Below are 19,798 nucleotides of genomic sequence, written 5' to 3'. Positions count from 1 at the left end.
GGATGTTGCCATCAGCTTTGTCTTAAAAAAAGTGATTTAAAAAAAAAAAAAAATCCACATCGAATTAATAAGCCTGAGCTCCCTCTCCGTGGAGGTTGTTTGCAAACAGCATCCTCCCCCATTGCACAACTGAGCAAGAATAAAACCTGCACACCTACGGTTTGCAGAAGAGCAGAGAAAATAGCTGTGCCACTCTTTGTAGCCTGCCTGTTTTTCTCTGCCTCCTCCCAGTGTGCTCCTACTATTCAAAGGTGAGCTGTGGGAAAAAGAAACCCACATGCGTGCATGTCTGGAGGGGTGTTTTTCTCTTTGGAACTGAGAGAATGTTTTCCTTTGTTCCTAAATTGCGATTCTCATTGTCTGTAATGACCTAGACTTATGCCCATCGAACTGAGGCAGTACCTAGTAGTAGTTTTTATAACTACGTAGCAGAGTGCAACCTTGCAACGTGCGCTGCAGGGTTTGTATTGTTCCCAAAATACGGAATTGTGCCGTTTGGTTATCTTGGGCAAATTTCTAGTGTCAAACTAACTGCAAAATGGAAAAGTAGAGATATTAAAAGCCCTGTTTGTCTTCCAGGGATTAGCGATAGTATTGCTGACTGTTTCCTACTTTCTTATACTTGATTCATAAGAAGTTATGGACCAGGCTGTAGCAAGGAAAAGAATTGCTCCCGTTTGCTATTTTTATAAAGATTGGAGTTCAGAGGGCAGTTTAAATATGCTTACTGATTGAGTTATAAAACCTGATGTTAAGGCAACCTAGTGTGATTATTTAGATGAAAAAAGGGCCCATGACTTTGCAAAGGACTAATACTGCATGCTGAACTGAATGCTTTGTTACTAAACTGAAACAGAACATGAGAATTTCTAGAATGAAAGCCCTGCTCGGTGCAGTAGTACAGTGCTGCACTCTAGGACATTGGCATCTTTTCATGAAATAAACAGATCCCACAAAGCTGCTGCTCTGCACGAAATGATAGGTGAACTTGCATAGCAAGTAGTAAAGCGGGGGCTATGCGCTTCTTTGTTTCCTGTTTGGTTTGCAGGATTAAGGCACGGTTTTGATAACAGTATGAACAGCATAACTGCAGCGTGGACTTTATTTTTCATTCTTTCCCTTTAAGCTGTGTGTTTTTGAGCTGATCCTGCCATTTGAATAGTATCATTTCTTCCATGTGTGTTAGCTGCACTCCAAAAATATGATTTTAGCCTGAATTGCTAGTTTGTGAATATGGAGTTGTCAGTCCTGAATTCGTTTTAATTTAATGCGTGCTTTAAAGTGCCTGCAGTATCATGACTACTATTTGTCAAGTAGCCTTCCGGCTAAGAGACCTGCTATCTGGTTTCTTATTGAAGATGCTCTTAGAGATTGTTTGCAGAAACATTGGTTTGGATAACAGACACATACTGATGATTCTCAGGATTCGTTTGGCTGCACCCACTGACTATACAGATGCCGTTATTTGCTTCAAGGCTCTGTGGCATCCAAACAATGGTAACTTCTCACTTCCAATTCCCAGCAAGAACCAAATCAAACTGTAGCTTATTGGACATTTGCTGAATTGAGGCCAGGGATCTTAAAAGCTGGGATACAAAGAAGCCCTTTATAAAAGGTATTCAAGCCTGTAACAGTATGATAGTGCTTCCCATCTCCCCCCTTTCAAACGTAGTACTGGTACATATCCAGACCTACTTACTTAACATAGTCTGAGAACCACAAAATGTAACTAATTTGTATCAGGATAATCTGGTTAGGAGAGAATTCTGGAAAGGCTTTTTTTCACATGAGGCTTTGAGCTACATGAATGTTCCTGTTTAAATTTTATTTTATAGCAGACGCTTTGTAGAAGAGCCATTCACTTACAACACAGTAGTTAGGAATTTTGAGAACCAAATGTCAATGAATTCTCCTCTGGAATGAATTACGCACCAGGGATTTTTGCAACACCTCCTCCCCACCCTGGTTCTGCTTCCCTGGCGCACCATGTCACCAGAATGCTTCAGTGCTAATCTACTCACCGTAAAATGTGTTGGATCTGTTTGGCAGTCTGCCTTTAAGGTTGTTTCTTCCTGTGCCCGAGCATAGCAGCACAGGTATGGGTTGGGTAGAAGGAGGTTTGTGAGGAGGGCATGTCCCGGTTTCTTGGGGTTTGGGTTCTTTCCTGTGGAAGGAGTTTGTTAGGATTGTGCTCTGAACCATTAAATGACTTGGGTTTTAAAGCCTCAGGTAAATTTTTATTGAACCATATCTCTCACACGCAGTTTTGAAAGCTGTTTGAAGCTTCAAAGAAAGCAGGGACACGTGCTTTTTAAAGAGGATACAAGTACGCACTATTGGAATACAAATACTAGAACACAAAAAGAAGAAAAACAGTTGCAGTTTAAACCAGTTGGTTAGAGACTTATACCAGTTCTTCATTTTTATGTTTACTTAGAATGACGCATGATTACCTTAAATTTGTTTTAACAAAGTGACAAAACACCCAAGAGTAAGTTACATATTAATAGATATATTATGCTGGTGGAAATGCTAATCTCTTACTTTATATAGTACCTCTGGAGCAGGTATAATTAAAAATGAAATCACTCCTATCAGTACTTTGCTCATATTCTGTCTTAGCACACTGACTTCTGTTATTCTCAATGAAGCCTTTCTTCTTGTAATGTGGGCATTTCTCAATTGACTCAAATACAGATTCATTCGTCATCACTAGATTATAGTAACTTTTTATATTTGGGTTTCCTAGCAGCCTTTTTAATTCTTACAGCTCATTCATAAGATCAGTGATAACATACTTACTAGTAAAGGGACAGTTTGCTTTTAATAGAGCACTTGATTGAAATACAGAGAGTTCAGGGTGGTTTTGTCTTTGCCTTCTGAAGGATGTTTGTCTGCACTCCAACAGGCAGGGCTATTTCCCTGGTTGTCCTTCTGATCTTATAAACAGCCATTGTAAAACTGAGACTTTGAAAGTGAAAGTGACTTTGCTGTTTGTCAGAGATGAAAGAAAGGCAGGAAGTAAACATGAATAGCAGTAGACAATATTTGAAACCTGAAAATCCTTAAAGCTCTAATGGGTTAATAAAATCAAGAGAGAGAGGCATGTGTATCAGAGTGGATTTAATATGACAGCTTCTCTCAATACAAAGCTATTGGCTGTATTCTCTATGAGTTTATTTGGATGGAAAATAGAAGATAAACAGATTTCCTTCAGAGTACTGCCTTTATATGTCGCTGGTCTTCACTGCTTAATTCAGATTACATTCTAAATTTGATCAGCTATTAGCTAATTAAACTATTCTTGCTACAAGTTTTGAAGACTAGCCTTTCCTGTCAAGGTTAAGCGTGTGTTCTGTGTGGGGTTGCATAGTCTGTTTTGTCTTGTCCTCAGTGCCCTGAGCTTGTGACATCCTGTTTACATCGGTGCAGCTTCAGCGGCAGCATAAATTGTACTTAGAGATGGTTTTAACACAATTAGATGTACCAGAACTTCACTGTCCTTCATGTCTCTAATCCTGGCTTTACTGTCATTGTTCCTGCAGGTGTTTGATATTGGCTGCTACCAGGAGTTATTAGCACCATGTTTTTGTCTGCCTGCACATAAAAATATCAACCAAATTACTGAAATAATTCTTGGGGAGACAAAAGCTTATGTGTTCTTTGAAAGGAGCTATGGGGACATGCATTCATTTGTTCGTACCTGCAAGAAGCTTAAAGAAGAGGAGGCAGCCAAACTCTTCTATCAAATAGCTTCCGCTGTTGCACACTGCCATGATGGTGGACTGGTACTGCGAGATCTCAAGCTGCGAAAGTTTATTTTCAAGGATGAGGAAAGGTAAGAGTCTCTCTTACTTTACAGGGGGAGTGCCTGAGATCAGATATTCAGAGTTACAGGATGCTGTGCCCTTCGTTGTCATAGTGCCATTCGTTTGTGGTACGCAAGGTGTTACGCTTGATGTATTTTCCTCTGCAACCTGATTATGGGGTGGATGTACCATTTCACCTTCTGGCTTAGGCTTTGGAGTAAAGTAAGTATAGAGTGCAATTAGCATCTGTGCCTGGCCTTGCATCTCCACCCAGAGGAGCACCCTCATTCCTAAGGAGTGAACATCTCCTGGAGGAAGGTTCTGCATAGATGTCTGTAAGAGCTCTGCTTTCATAAATGCTACTGGCATTAAAAGAGGGAAGGAGCAAAAGATCCTGAAGGTTGAAGAAGGCTGGGGGCTGAAATGGCTCATTCCAGTGAGAGGACATGAAGAGGAAGAACAGCCAAGTGGCTAATGCTGACAGGTTGGAAAGAAGGACCACCAGTGCTTTGCAGGACTGCTTTGAGGACAGCCTCTAGCTTCCCATGCTGAGAAGGGTCTGGAGACTGCTTCTGAGAGTATTATATGGTCACTAATCATACTAAAGCTAAAACTACCTTGCTGTGTGAGTGCCTGTTTTTAGTATCAGAGCTGTTGTGGTACTTGGGGAACTACCTTTTTTTTCTTTTTTCTTTTTTTTTTTTTTTTTTTAAATCTCCTCCTTGCACACTCTCAATAATTGGGTGGTAAATTATTCAGGGAAGGAGTATGGGAAGACAAGGAAAAAAATAATGCTAGTTGCTCTAGATACATTGTTGAAGTGCTATTTCTGATGCTGAGGTATAGCTCTACTCTTGTACCTGTGGAAACTTCATATCTCTTTCCTTGTGGTTGCCAGTGTTCATGATGTTACATCATCTGTTCACTTTCAACTTCCACGTGAAGCACCAGAAGAATGAACACTGCCAGAGTAATGTCAGGCTTTCACAGAGGGATTAAATTGAAAGATGACCATTAGGAAAAAAATAAAACTAAGTGGGGGCAGAGCCTGCCTTTGAGCTTCTCCGTGTCTTGGTAGAGGATGGGGAGATTTTTTTCCTTTTTAGTTAAATACTATAAATTGTCTGAAAGCTTATTCAAACTGTTGCAGAGTGAAGTGGATGGTCTGGAGAGCTTCATTAAAAATAACCAGTGCATATCAATTCCAATTGGGGCTGTTTTGGGAAGTTATAAGCAACAGCTGAGGCACATAATTTTTGTACAGGCTCAATAAGTCTGTGATCTGAGAATTAAAAAAACCCCAAACAAAACAACAACAACAAAAAAAACCAAATACACAATTCAGGTCAGGAAAGAGAATTTCCTGGCCTTAAAATAAAAATTAACCATCTATCCTGTTTACATATTCTCTACTTAAATTTTATTGCAAGCAGAGTTTTGCAAAATAAACTTCTCCTTTTAATCCTATTACAAACTGAACAATAAAAGACATATTTTCACTTCTTAATTCAGTTCAGGCAATTCTCTGCAAAACAAATAGTTATTCCTTATTTTTCTACCACAGCCCCAGTATATATGATTACCCATTTCTCCTCTTCAAATAAAAAAAGCCTAAAATGAAACTAGCTTAATGTCCATTCAGAGGGAAATGCAAAGCAGACAGATGTAAACTGCACTTTCACAACTTTTACTCTGAGTTTAATAATTAAACATGATTATAGCACCTTTGATGCAGATAAGAAGGAAACTTGTACAAAATACAAGGGAGGGTTTGTTTTCTCTTGTAGCCGATAACATCCTAACGTTTAAATGGATTTTTTTTTTTTTTTTCCTGGGGATATATGTAAACTTGTGTGGTTTTATATGAAGGGTAGGACTTGGAGAACTCGCTCTAATTTCTGCTCTCAGTGAAGGCAGCGTGAGCTCAGAGCAGTGCAGTGGGAGCAGCCGTGGGCCCATGCTGAATACTTTTGAACTCCTACCCTGCCACTTACTAGGAACTGAATGCAACACAAGGCACAGGGCCAAATCCTTTAGCCACCCAAGAAGAGTGGTGCGTACTGCAATAGCAGTGTTTGCTTTTATGAATGTTTTTAACATTAACTGTTGTCTGCAAAATGACACAGTTACTCGCTTTTGAACGGTGTCTTCTAATTATACAATAATTCACTTTAAAGGTCAAATACAACTTACTTGTTATTTTTAAGATAATAGTAATGTGGTTTGCTTCTGGATGTAATGTTGATTTGTAAGTAGAGAGGTATTGTAATCCTTTCTCTGCTAAATGAACAGAGATGAAATAGTGTGAGATAGAAATAGAACCAAACAATGACCTTTTTTTTTTTTTTTTGCACGCCCTGGTCATCAGACTGTAGCCAGTCATCACTTTGAATCTGCTGCTGTATTTAGGCTGAAAAAGTTTCCTGGTCCTTCTGGGTTCTTGGAGGTGCTTGTGCATTGCTTGCACCCCTCCAAGCTTGCGTTTCCCCGAGGCTGCCCTTGGTGAGGGTGCTGCTGGCAGTGCCTGGGAGATGGGTGCTGCATGATCTACTGCCCTTTGATATCGGTAATGAACCAAGGAGGAAGAAAAGAGATGAAAATGGTGTTTTGAGAAATGTGTTTTAACTCTGCTGTGTGTTGCCTGTTCTTCAGTGGAGTTCCTTTTCAGTAGTTCTCCTGACTATTTCTTCAAGTCTATTTTCCTACAGTTCACCTTTAGTACCTACTGCTTTGAAACTGTCTCTTATTGAAGACTCTCACAGCTTTTATTTTGGGAGAAGAAAAGATGGGAAATCCAGTGTTCAGACAATACATGAATGGAAAAGTTGCTTCTTTTATTTTTTTAGTAAGATACTTGTCTACTCTTAGTTGAGAGCTGCCAGACTGGAGGAGCCAGAGAGAATGTGAAGTATATATGGATGCAGTTCCATTCATTTAAAAAAGAAAATCAATTAAACCATTTCTTAGTACACACTCCTTCTATTGATCCTAATGATATCCTAGAAGTTCAATATGAAATCAGAGCTCCTGGAGTTTTGGAGATGGGTGCATACAGCATTGAAGCTCTTTCCACCTCATTCTCATTATCTAAATTACAGCTGGAATTTGCAAAGACTCAGGCTCCTGATCTAATGGCATCATGAGTGCACTTTGCTCCTCCTGATTTCACTGCTAAGAATGCATGATATTTGGATGTTGCAAATTGCATTGCCTTGGGATGTCTGTAATCAACTGGGAAGCAAGAAGGTGGAAAAAAGTTATGTTGGAGGTTGGTGGTGCTGAGCATTTTGTAAGCATCTAATCTTACTCACCATGTACTCTTGATGTGCCAAGTCAAAGCTGGACTGTGATGGTGTGTTACCTCTTACTACTGCATATATGTAAATAGATCAGCACTTAAAATGAAATCAAAAATTCCGGAGTGTGGAAACAAACAAAAATGATCTGTCTGTGTTTCAAGGTACTTTATCTATAACTTCTTTTAATCCTGAACTGCAGAAATTTTGAAGATAGGCTAAATTGCATTCCACAAAAATGATGTGTGCTGTTGCCAAGCACCTTAGGTCTTTCATGTTTTGGTTTCTGGGATGGTTTTTTGTTGGGTTTTTTTCCATTTCATTTGAAAGAAGGTTGAGGTGTTGGATTTTGTGGGATGTGTGTGTGTGTGTGTGTGTGTCTGTGGTCTTCTAGTATTGAAATTTCAGAGTTAAACTCCTGAAACTGCAGCTGATCATGATGAAACTGAACTTCTAAGACATTGCAGCATGACTGGAAATGTTTTGTAAGACTAGGTCAGCAAACAGCAACTCATCCATTAAATGAGGGCAGTAACTTTCAGAGCACTGAAAATATGGAAAGCAACACTGAGTTGCTATGATGGGTTTCACCGGACTTTCTAAAGTACATACAAGATTCTTGAATATTTTTAAAATTGGGCCCTTAAACGTTTAAATAAAACTTGACTCCAAAACAGTGGAGATGAGCTGAGATAAAAAATGCAGTTTTGTATTTTTTCTGCTGCCATACATATTGGTCATTTTTTCTTGTCCTGGATATTAAGCTAGGACAATTTTGATGTTGTGGGGCTCTTGCATTTGATTATTTTTGCTGTGTTCTTGTCATGGTATTTACAGTTTTCCTTGGACAGCCTTGTCCTGGTAGAAGGCCCTTGGGCAGGACGACTGTGTCCTTCTCCTAGCTGATGTCCCATAATGATGTCACAGAATGGGCAGGGCTTTTGGGGTTGTGCTAAAAATAGGACTATATACTGTATATTGCTAATAAAGCAGTTAGTCTGATATATAGCAGATGCTTTGAGAAAGAGCCACCTCAAAGATCTCAGAATTAAATCAAGCATTTCTGTGTTGGTTGTTCCAGTGATTTTCTTAATATAAGAACATTTCTGCTGTCAGGGAATTATTAATTTCTTTAGTGCATTTTTAAGCCTTTAATTATATTAAAATATTAGCTGTCGTAATATTTGAAGCTTAAAGACCTTGTACATTCATCATACTTGTTGAAGGGAAAATTAAAATAATTTTGGTATTTAGATATTGTAATTTTCCTGTACTCTTTGATTAAATATGAGAAAAGGTAGGCAGGTGGGATTCAATAAAAATAAATAGAATTTGACACTTCTTACTCTGTGCCAGGGGAGTGCAGCCAGTACAATAACTAGTTTAGAAAGCCTGCGTTAGCATAACATATTTATTTGGTGCTCTTGGAATGTTGGGTTTTTTTTCCTTTTTTCCTCTAAAATTGCTCAGTTTTGAGTGGATGATGCTTTAGGGTGACCTAGTTATGTTGTTTGCAATCTTAGTGATACAAACCTTATCCCACAAAAAATACAGAATGCGTATACCGACCTTTTTCCAAGTAGACCTTTCATTTTCTTATAGTTAGTAGTAAATTTCATCCCCCGCATATGTCAAATTGTAATGCGGTCAGACAGTTTTTACCTGGGGTGTTAGAGCTTGCTGTTTTACCTATGATTCAGTAGAGAACAGGTAAGTTAATGCTTTCCCTAAGTCCTAGGAAGAGAGTCCTAAAGTGAAAGAAAACTAAAAAAAAAACCCCAAAAAACAGGAGTGCTCTTTAAACACCAAAAGATTTAGACATAAAACTGGTCTTCATCTATTTCATCATTTAGGTATTTCACATTACCCTGAATGGGGACACAGGTCCAAAAAGCATAACTGCTCCGATAGTGGAGAATTATTGGTCAGATTTCAATCCAGAAATTATTATTTTGCATCTTCCTAGAATGTGGGGAGGAAGGCGAGTTTCTTCACAGGCAGCAAATCTCTGCTGTCAAACTTGGGATAGCGAGTGAAGCAGTTGCACAACTTTTTTTCTGCAGAAGGGTTTGTGCTCCCTTTTGCCTTCATGTGGTTTGTTTACTAAGCCTCTTTTCTCCTGGCGTCGCTGGGAGCAACGCACTTCAGATTTGTTGGGTATGCAGTAAGTACCTTCCCAGCTGGGTGCAGGAGGCTATCTGCAGGTGTCGAACATCACGCCAGCCCGGTGAAGTGCTTAAATCTCCCGGGGATGTAGTCATGGAAGTTAAGTGCTGTCCCTAAGGAGCTCTAACAGACCCTGAGTCAGCTCAGGGCACTTCACTGAGAGCATGAGTAGTGAGAACCTTTGCTGTAGCACCCAACTCTGGGGTTTGCAGCAGATTTTGCCCTTGGACTGTGCTGTCTTTAGGTATTTTGCTCATGGTTGGACACGTATTCTTTCTTCTTCACTCTTCCTTCAATCTTCCCCCTTTGCAGCCTCATACACTAGCTCTGCTGATGAGTGGTGTGGACATGCAGCCCCACGCCATGCTTGGAGCAGGAGGGGAGCCCTGCTTGGTGGCCTGCCTTTAGGCTGGGCTGGACAGCTGCAGGTGGTCCCCATGTCCTGCCCAGCCTCCCTGGCCATGCTACGTGACTTTCCGAGAGGTGCTTCTGGTTGAATGCTGTGTTACATGTTGGCTGTAATGACAGATGTGGTTGGCTCAGTTGGGTGTCCGTCACAAGATGCCTGTCATGGAATTGATCTCTCTGATGATAGGTGCTTTACAGTCCCTGGAAGATGTCTCTTGAGACATCTTGCATTAAGAGTTCAACAGCTGGTCGTTTAGAAGATTTGAAAACCTCCATCCATAGGCTCAGTGCAAAATACTCCATGTTGACCTTTGAGTGGAGACTGAAGACGTCTGTGGATGTCTGTGCTGGGGGTGAGGAGGGGAGGCAGGGAGCCCAGCTAGCGGCAGCTGCAGTGGACTGTCATGGTGAAATTCTTCTGCTTTTTCTTCTAATTGTCCTTATTATCACACTGTGAGATTACTTCAGGCTTGGGAGGGAGAGGAAAGGCAGAGATTGTAAACAGGAGCCAACCTGGGGTGTATTTAGTCTTAAGCACCTGCTTTTTGTAGATGTATATTGCTTGGAGACATGTTTTACATACATCTGAGCAGAAGGTTTCCAGTTGGGTTATGAAATAATGGGCCTACTTTATCTTAGGAGTGCTGAAGACCCGCTACAGGCTGTGCAGGGCTTTTTTCACAACCTGCAGTTACGTTAACAAAAAAAAATTTGGTCTCCTTTCCCTGTGGAGTTTCACTGTGCATCGTGTGAAAAGACCTAGAAAAGATGGTGAACACAGCATACAGTTGACAGCAGAGTCTTTTAAAACTCTGCCTTTCAATGTGATCTCAAAAGATAAAAGTGAGGTGAAGTAGCTGCCGTGAGCCAGATGCTTATCAAATAATGGACTTCTTGCCATATTGCAACTGAGCCCCTCCATGGAATAGTCTGCATTTCAGAACCTACACCCCAACATACACATCACTACCTACCTACCTACCTACTTTTGGGGAACATGTTGTCTCCTTAGGCAACAAGGGCATGGAAGAAACTAAGTATATAGCATATGGGTCAGGCTGTTCCCAGCAACCCTATTTGCGTGTTGTGAAGCCAAGGTCTTTGTGGCCCCAGCCCTTCCTGGAGGTGTGCGAGGACTGGTATCAGCATTTTTTTTAAGTGGAAGTCTGTAGAAAAAAAAAAAAAAAAACAAAAACCAACACAGTTCCAAATAACTTTAAAAGCCCAAGTTGCCAAGTCTTGCATGTCAGCAAGGGGGTGCGGGGCAGGGCTGAGTGTGGGGGCAGTAACATCCCTTCGGAGGAAGGGTGGGGGATGTGTAATTTTTAGAGGCTTCCTCATTCTGCGGAAGTACCAGTGAGGGAATCTTCCCTTAGGAACAAGGTTCATCCTGTAAACCTGTACTGCCTGCAAGTCCCAGTTGTCTTTCGAAACATATCCTTGAGCCTGTTTCATTATGTAAGAGACGGTTTGTCTGACAGCCTTTGTGCAGGTTTTGTTGTTTTGTTGTTTGTTTTGGTTTTTTTTTTCCTCCTGAAGTTGCGTAGGATGTTGTGAGGTGAACTCCCAGTCTGTGTGCTGTTACTCACTGGAAGGGATCTTACAGTGAAAGCAGCAGGATTTAAATTGATGGCATAACATTTCCCCTCTGATCCCATGTGCCTCACCACCCTGGAGGAGATCGGGTAGTTCTGAGTTCAGAATGAGTCTTTGCACCGAGCTGCAAATCATCTGTGCGGGGTTTCATTAGCTGCCTTCCCCATCTCATTGTCTCTGTGATGGCAGCCTGCTTCTGCATTATTTAGGAGAGATTCCCTTACTTAAAAAAAATCAATTAGCAAAAGATAACTGTTTCCAAAGTCGAGCTTCCTTTTTCCCCCCTTGTGATTCTAATGGCTTGATTGCATTCATGCTTGTCTCATCTTTATGATGGGGTGCTAGCAACTAACCTTGATTAAGTGACCTGTAAATTATTGGCCACATAGGAGCAATCCCTGATCTACTGGGCAGTTGATGACTTGAGTGGCTTTAGGGAAAGACTTTCCTGGCCTCAGTCAGCATAATGTTGAAATATGAGATAGCATTGCTTGGGTGCCTTCATTTTTTATGTGTAGGCTAATTTAGGGGGGGGATATTGTGAGGCACCTCTTGCCTTTACAACTTGCCATTTTATATTTACCTGCAGTCATATTAATAAAATGGCATTTCAGATGGCGGTGGTGCTTGTTTTCTGATCTCTGGAGGCATGAGGCTGCTATATAGAATTTGTAAATCTGGATCATCTGATTTTGACCCAGCCTGAATAGCAAGTGGATGGTATACCTGGGGTGTCTGAAGCAGGCTGGCTCCTTCTGTGTTCTCTGGCTGTCATGTGGGGAATGATGCTGGACTAAAATTGCAGTTCTGATCTGCAGTTAGTGTTCCCAAAATAGTAACAGTGGCTCAGCTGTGGTTCAGGTGTTATTCCCCATACAGATGGCTTTGGGGGCAGACTAGAAGCAACTGTTTTCATTGATTCAGGCATGGACTCCTTTACTACTGACTGTTTATTCACTGCAGTGGAGCTATTTTTTTCTCTGAATCACTCAGACTTTCAGTCAGTATTTCTGCTTTAAATGTTCCAGAATTTTTATTTTTTTTTTCTCTTGCCTTGTGAGCTTAGAGCCCTCTGAATAATTCCACTGATTTTGGTATGGAAATTGTGTTTGCTTTTGGAGAGCGAGCATGAATGCTGGGTTCTTACAGCCCTGGCTTTGGTGTCAAAAGGCAGGGTAGCAGTTTGCCAGTAGCTCCTAAGCTCTTCAGGGAGGAATAATGGGAATCACTGAAAAAGTGTAGGATGTGCAACGAAGCCATCTGCCAGAGATGGGTGCTACCTCAGAAGGTTGCATTGAAGAATCTTCTGGAAGACGTTTAATTGATTAGGTTTTGTTACATTACTGAAGAGGAAAGTCTGAATGCAGTCAAGTAATGAATGGCATATTGATAAGAAATTCTGAGTGGTATTGTTTTTCATGGGTTTCCCTGACGGTTTCTATGGGGACAAAGACGCATTTCCCGTCTGAGTGCTGCTGCTGCCCTCTGATTGCACTTCTGTGGTTTCATTCACCAGTAATGGGAAAGCATTCATAGGCAGAATAGCTTCCTCTTTTTAAATAGCCATGATTCAGGGTTGTATTTTTTTTTTTTAATGCATTAGACTAATGCAGTGTTTTATCAGTGATCTGATAGATGCATAATGCTCTTTTTCCAAGTGCTTATTCAGGGTCTGCATTAAAACTTGAAATTATGTACTGTAATTACGTAAGCCTTGACAAAAGTCTTTGTTGCCCTACAGTATGTTACAAAATTGTTCTCATCCGGCTTTGGCAGTAGCTTACATTTGAACTTTAAGGATTAATTTTGTTGCAGCTCTTTGAATGGTTGAACTCAAATGCTGATGCTTTTGGAAAACTTCTTTTATCCTGCAGGGGTCCTTCAGTTGACTGATGTGAGCTAATTATTTAGAGAATGAGAGTTTGTCAGAAATGTGACTTTAAAAAAAAAAAAAATTGTCCTTTTTCTGCTCTGTGATGGGAGGCACTTCAAAGCTGACTGATTTCACATCTCAGTGTTTGGTTTTGAGTCTCCTTTGCCTGCCAAGTGTTGAATTTAGGGTTGTCCAGTTACTTTGCAATTGGATGCACTCCCCACCCTTTGCTGTGGAGGTTCTGTATTCTCAGAAACTACTTGCAATTTTGAGGGTCTGTTTATTATTGTTGGCTTTCATTCTTTTTCCTGGATGTTTGATTTCAGTGCTTCCTCTGAGAGAGTGTGTGGGGGAGAGAGAGATTGCTTCTCATCCAGAGTGTCTCTGCCTTTCTGTGTATTTAGACTCCCCTCTTTCCTGTTCCCCTCCACACTCTCCAAAAAAAGCTCCTGGCTTGAAGAAAACAGGGCTCTTTTAGGAAGGGAAGGGCCAGCAAGAGCTGGAAGCTGTTTCTTGCAGAGGTGGGGTGCTGTGTACTGGGAAAGAGCAGCTCCTGAGCCAGGCTGCTCCTTTTTGATTGCCTGAAAAAATGTGAAATGACTGTAAAAAGGGGAGTAAGACTTGCTGTTTACACCCGTGTATTACCCAGTCTGATTACAGATCGTATTCTGTATGTGAGGCTGAGTATAAACTCATCCATCACTGGTGCAAAGAAGCTGGAGTGGATCTCCCCAGCCCTGGTGCTGGCTCAGGGTGAGAGGTGCTGGTAGAGAGCCAGGGCCATTGGCAGACAAAGCTCTTGAGCTCGTGAGGATGAAACACCTGCATTGTCACCTTCTGCAGAGATACCCAGCCTTACAAATGAAAATAGGAACATCCAAGTTGTTTCTAGTGGTAATTAGGAGGGGAAGAAAGTCACGCTATGGCCATGTACCTGGCAGCTTGCACTCAAGAGATGCAGCTTCTGCAGTCTGCGAGGGAGTGGTATACCTGGAGCGGCGTGTCTGCTGCTGTACCTGTGCTGGAGCAGCATCTACCTGTGCTGGAGTGGCATATCCACCGCTGTACCTGTGTTGGAGCGGCGTATCCACCGCTGTACCTTTGCTGGAGCACCACCTCCTTGCAGAGGAGACATTTCACCACTTGTACCTTATACATGAGGGTGTTACTGATTTAAGGGCTTGGGAGCTAGTGAGGAGGGAGAAGGAGGACTGAAGGTAGTGTTTTTGTTTAATTTGGGACCTTTTGTTTCCTCACAGCCTGTCAGCTCAGCAGGATGAAAAACCTGGTTTCAGTGTTTGCTTCATTTGGCCACAGCCTATGGAGGAGCAGGCAGATAAGGGCCAGCTGTTGTTCCATTTGCTTGCTTAAACAAAACCCGCTGTAACATGCGCAGAGGGCTGCAGGCTGCAGCACCTTGCAAGAAAGGCAAGGCAGGGATAAGGCCTCTGTATGCTGTTTCTGTTTTATTAATAAATTATTTATCCTTTTGGAAAAAAAGGTGATTTTTTTTGACACACCTTGCAGTCTGTTCTTTCTGGTTTTGTACCCCATCCATTGTAGAAAATAAGAGATTAAGGAATTCCAATAATTTTCTGTAATATAAAAGCTTCTCAGTGAACTGTTTCTCTTAATTCTTTGGCAACTCTCAGAAATGTAAAATAGGATGAGAGAATAAACGGTGTTTCCCAGTAGTGTTGACACTGGGATGGCAGGAGAGCATCTGTGTGAAGTCCCTCCTGTAAGTTGTTTGTAAATAGAGTGCTCTGCTCACTCCCTGTGTGTGTGTGTTCTGCTTCTGTTAGCAGGAGTGAGTTGATGCTTTCCTGTCTGGCTGTTCAGTGACTTAATGCATGTTTGAATAGCTGGCCTCGCTGTTTTATTGCTACACATAATTTTGTATGGAAAAACTAAGGTGGCCAATGCAAATGGAACCTCAACTCATGTCCCTGCCTTCCCTTTCATTTCCTCTTCTCTGTTCTCTGCCCTCCTTGGTGTGTTTTTTTCCTCTGGGCATTTCTCTTCTCTGTTCTTCCTGTGCTGTGCAGGTGCAAGAACATGTGGAAGCTGAGCATGGTGAAAGGACTCTTCTCTAGTCAGTCTCCAGTTTTGGACCCTCTGAGCTGTGTAGAGAGGGAAATTGCTGTCCTCTCGATAATTGCAGTTAAGTTTCTCCTTGCAGCCAGCTTCCCGTGTGAGGTATTGCTGCTGTAAAGTATTGTTTGAGTGCTAATGCTCGGGTTTGTCCATTGCCAGGAGAAGTGCCCTTAGGCTGGCAATGGGTAATTAATCAGGAAGCAGGTGTGTTGCGCAAACTCCCCTCAGCATCCGCACTGGAGGAGAAAACACTGGCCTGTTTCAGGAGAGAAGGAGCTGCCTTGACACACTGTGCTTGGGAGCCAGGTATTCTGAATTCTGTATTTATGACTTCCTGATTCGGGGCACATTGCCAAAGGGGCTTTCACCTCTGCTAGTAAATGGCTCTAGCTGTTGAAAAGGTCCAAGTGTCATTATGAGAGTTTATGGCACAGTTGCCTCTGGAGTACTCCACGGAGTAAAATGCTCTTCTGTTGGTTCAAAGAAGATAGTGCCGAGCTGCCCTGGAACCAAGTCTAAGCCAAATCTGGCCCAGCTGTCTTTTGCAATGCAAGCCTGAGCAATGTTGTCTTCAGTAAACATTTAGGAAACAGGGCTCTCCTTGTCTGTTTTAATGCCTGTTAAATGATGTGCTTTAGTCGAGACATGAGTTCTGCTTTCTGGGATGAAGTTCAGTCCCTGCCTGTGAATTTCTGTGGTATGGGAACATGGCCATGACACAAGGCTAAGGGTGATCATACAGACGAGTGAGGTTGAGAGATGAGGACAGTAATACCCAAAGTTGAGTTGTGATCCTGAGTTGTTGAAAAGAAAGCCTGCACTACTGCTAGGTCACCCTTCCATGCAGGTGCACAGGACAAGTCCTGTTGCATTGCGCTGATTCTGCTCTAAAAGCCAATCATTGCTGGCAAATAGTCTAAAGAGTAGTTGGTAATCCTTTTGGATGCCTGTAACAGGGACAGTTTTAAAATATAGTTAGAGATGCTAGCAGTGAGAATTAAAAGGAGAGAAAGGTTATGTTCATCTAGTGTTATGAGAAGCAAGTTCGGCATAATTTTTTCTGCTCCTGTGTGATATCCATAAGGGAAGAAAATTCTCTTACAGAGATAATTACTGCAGAACAATGACAAGTTCACAGTGCTTTGCAGGCAGAAGGCATTTGCAGTCTAGATAATCTCTGTCATCTCTCTGCAAGCCTTTTGCTAGCCTCTCCATACATGAGGAGCTCCTCTGGTTTGGCTGGGTAGATAGGCTTGCTGTTAATCTTGGCATTCAGCTCACCTGATCTCCCTTTGCCCAAAAGTCTATTTAGGAAGACTGAAATCTGTTAAACTTGCTCTTCCTTAATGCTGGGATAAAGGTAAATATTGGTTGGTCAGGGGGATAATTTATGGTCAGAAGGGTCAGAATGATGATTTTACTCCTGTTGAACCTTGTGGAATTACAGTTGCAAGTAACTGCTCACCAGTGTGAAGGTGTCAAAATAACCTTGTCTAGTTAGGGCTAGGCTTGTATTTGGACAGGAGTCCTACACAGGTACATTAGAGTGCAGCTGGCAGAAAGAATGTTGAAGCTTATGTCTCTATTTGGGAGCTATGTCTATGTAAAATTCACCAAAAGCATGAATATGGCAATTACTTTTATCTTTTTAAGACCTTCATTAATGAACTGTACTGGACATAACTGGGTTTGAAATCTTGTAGCTATGAATGTGGCAATGTTCCGTATATGTCTCTAATATCTCTAACTGGTATAGAAAAGACAGTATCAATTATCTGTAACAAGTGCTGTGAGTGGGATTTAAACTGATACACTTTTGTGGTTTTTGAATTTTGTGGAGTATTACTGTTAAAACCCCGTAATTGTAACAGCCCGGAATTTGTGTTTTGATGTTTGCTTACCTTGATGGTTTCAATTTTTTTTGCCCACAGGACTAGAGTGAAACTGGAAAGCCTAGAAGATGCTTATATTTTAAGAGGAAATGATGACTCTCTTTCTGATAAGCACGGATGCCCAGCCTATGTGAGTCCAGAGATCTTGAACACAAATGGCAGCTACTCTGGCAAAGCAGCGGACGTATGGAGTCTAGGTGTCATGCTTTATACCATGCTAGTTGGACGCTATCCTTTCCATGACATTGAGCCTAGTTCCCTCTTCAGCAAGATCCGTCGTGGGCAGTTTAACATTCCAGAAACTCTATCCCCCAAGGCAAAATGCCTCATACGTAGCATACTGCGTCGGGAGCCATCGGAAAGGCTGACTTCACAGGAAATTCTGGACCATCCATGGTTTTCTACAGATTTTAATGTATCGAATTCAGGATATGGTGCTAAGGAAGTATCAGATCAACTGGTGCCTGATGTCAACATGGAAGAAGACTTGGACCCATTCTTTAACTGAGCACAAAGACTGGTGTTCAGAAGGTACACAACCTGGAGATGGACACATGAAGGAGCCCTTCCTGACCGTGTTAAATCACATCCTGCATCAGCCTAGCTTGGTAGCAAAAGACACTCAGAGGTCCTCAAATTGAGAAGGAACCTCCACAAGGAGCTAATATAACAAATGTAGCATGGGGACAGATTGGGGGGGCGGGGGGAGCTTGCTATCAGGTTAGATTGATTTGGAGGAGTAAAGGCAGCATGGAGCAATTGTAGCTTCTCACCTTTTTGGAGCCAAGGAGACTGCACATGCCAATTCTGGTGCAGCTGTATCACTCCTGTTTCTGTTCCATTAAAAACAGTGGTAACTCACAACAAATAGAAACTTTTTTGCCTCAGCTCACATCTTGGCATCGCACTGTTAGATATTTAACTTCAGCCATTATTCAGGGAAAGTACAATTGGCTAACATTTTTTTTTAATCAGATGTCTAATAATTAATGGGATTAATTTAAGAAAAAAAATTAGGTGCACAAAGATGGACATGAAAAGTGGGTGCTAAAAACAAACAAAATTTCAGTTCATGTCTCTTGATAGCTATTTTCAACTCATTTCTTCTAAATAAACTACTTAATATTCTTGTCAGGAAATGACATTTTAATGCTTTGTTCCCTTAAGGGGAAGTAACTGTCATTTAACAAGCTGTTCTGTTTTGTGTCAAATGGTTTGTTGCAGGAAGCTATTATAACTCGAACTTCCAGATGCATTACTGCTATAATAGGGGGGAAAAAAAAAAAAAAGAAGAAAACTATATAATTTGTTTTTTAAAGATATGAGATACTGGCTTCCATATCTGCCATGCTGCACGTATATGACTAGAGAGGGCAGAAAGCCCTTAGTCGTGACTTTATCTGAGAACCAATCTCTTCTTAACTGACTGGCCCACATGTAAATAGAGGGCTCTTTATTACTGAAGAAGAGTATTGTGGGGTTTTTTTTTCTTTGAATTCCTCTCAACTTGGGAAAAGAATTGTTTGGGTTTGATTTTTGTTTATGTCCAGAATAAGAAATAAGAGGGTATTAATAAGCTGAACATTTATATTACAGATATTCCTCTTGAAACATACACAGTAATATGCACCTTTTGTATTGTCAAGACTTATTCTATTTATTGAAGAAAATGTCACAGTAGTGATGTATTAAGCCAGTACTTCAATTACGGGTTGACTTGGGATGACATGTTACATGCTGTAGTTAACACACTTCTTTTCTGTTCAGGTATTTCTGTCCCTAAATAACTTTTTATTTAGCTTTTTTTTTTCTAGATAGCTTTATTTGATTTAGACTGGCAAATGTTTTTATTACTGCTTTTATATTGCTGTATGATATTGAAATCTCTTGGCATAAATATTTGTGTTTCCAGTACCTCAGTTGTTCTGATATTACTGCCTGTATACGTTTTGTGAAGTGGTCATGTTTTTTGGGTAGGTACATGTGGACTCTGTAGTATGTAAATGTTACTTGAATTTGTGCTTAATTATAGTATGTGGCATGTGCGTACAGCTACTTGGCATTTGACGTATGGATGCTATTTGCCTGCCTTGCAGGAAAGTTATGGTCCCACTCTCAAGAGGATGTTTCACAGTTCTTTATCAAGAGACAAAGCTAGCTGCAGCTGACCTGCCTTGGTTCTATTTTGGTAACTAAGAATATAAGGGAGTAATGTTTTTACACTCTGAAGATGGTGCTGTGTCAAGAAGGACTTTTTTTTTTTTATTTTATAAGTACCTTATAGGAGGAAAGATTGGTGATGTGCATGGTGGGGTTTTACTGCCTCTGGTGCTTTGTCATGTATTTGGTTTAATGTTTTTGTCCTAATCTCTTCAATAAATAAAATTGTGCATATTTAACTAAACTTCAGTGGTGAACAATGTTCTTACTGAACGTCTGAGGAGCTGCAGGAATTTGCTCCATTAGGATCATTTAGCTAGTATTTTTTTGTGCTGCTAACAAGCTCTTGCCAGACCTGTGAGCTGAGAAGGCTTAGCACTTAATATTTACAAGGTAACACTTCAAGCCTTTTCATAAAAAGCTTTACTGTTTACTATGAATGAAACTGGCTTTTGTTTTGTTTATTTCCTTTTGGCTTGTCCCTACCACTTATCCAGCCTA

At 41.1% G+C, this 19,798-nt stretch overlaps 1 protein-coding gene across 1 annotated transcript; it reads left to right on the top strand.

Moving 5' to 3' along the window:
* The first annotated feature begins 3,548 nt into the window (after nt 1-3,548).
* Nucleotides 3,549-19,541, top strand: TRIB2 (tribbles pseudokinase 2). Its single transcript, XM_010177881.1, has 2 exons — nt 3,549-3,838; nt 17,177-19,541. The coding sequence occupies exons 1-2, from the start codon at nt 3,684-3,686 to the stop codon at nt 17,643-17,645; spliced, it is 624 nt and encodes a 207-aa protein (XP_010176183.1). The 5' UTR covers nt 3,549-3,683; the 3' UTR covers nt 17,646-19,541.
* Nucleotides 19,542-19,798: the final 257 nt, after the last annotated feature.

Source organism: Antrostomus carolinensis, unplaced genomic scaffold (assembly GCF_000700745.2).
Source record: "Antrostomus carolinensis isolate BGI_N321 unplaced genomic scaffold, ASM70074v2 scaffold1430, whole genome shotgun sequence".
Lineage (NCBI taxonomy): Eukaryota > Metazoa > Chordata > Aves > Caprimulgiformes > Caprimulgidae > Antrostomus > Antrostomus carolinensis.
Note: the sequence above shows the minus strand (reverse complement) of the source record. Positions and strands in the feature narration are given on the sequence as shown.

Excerpts from the sequence above, each read along its gene's own strand:
- TRIB2 (XM_010177881.1), top strand. The coding sequence starts at position 3,684 with ATGCATTCATTTGTTCGTACCTGCAAGAAGCTTAAAGAAGAGGAGGCA. Across the intron at positions 3,839-17,176 it reads ATTTTCAAGGATGAGGAAAG|GACTAGAGTGAAACTGGAAA; the intron begins GTAAGAGTCTCT and ends TTTTGCCCACAG.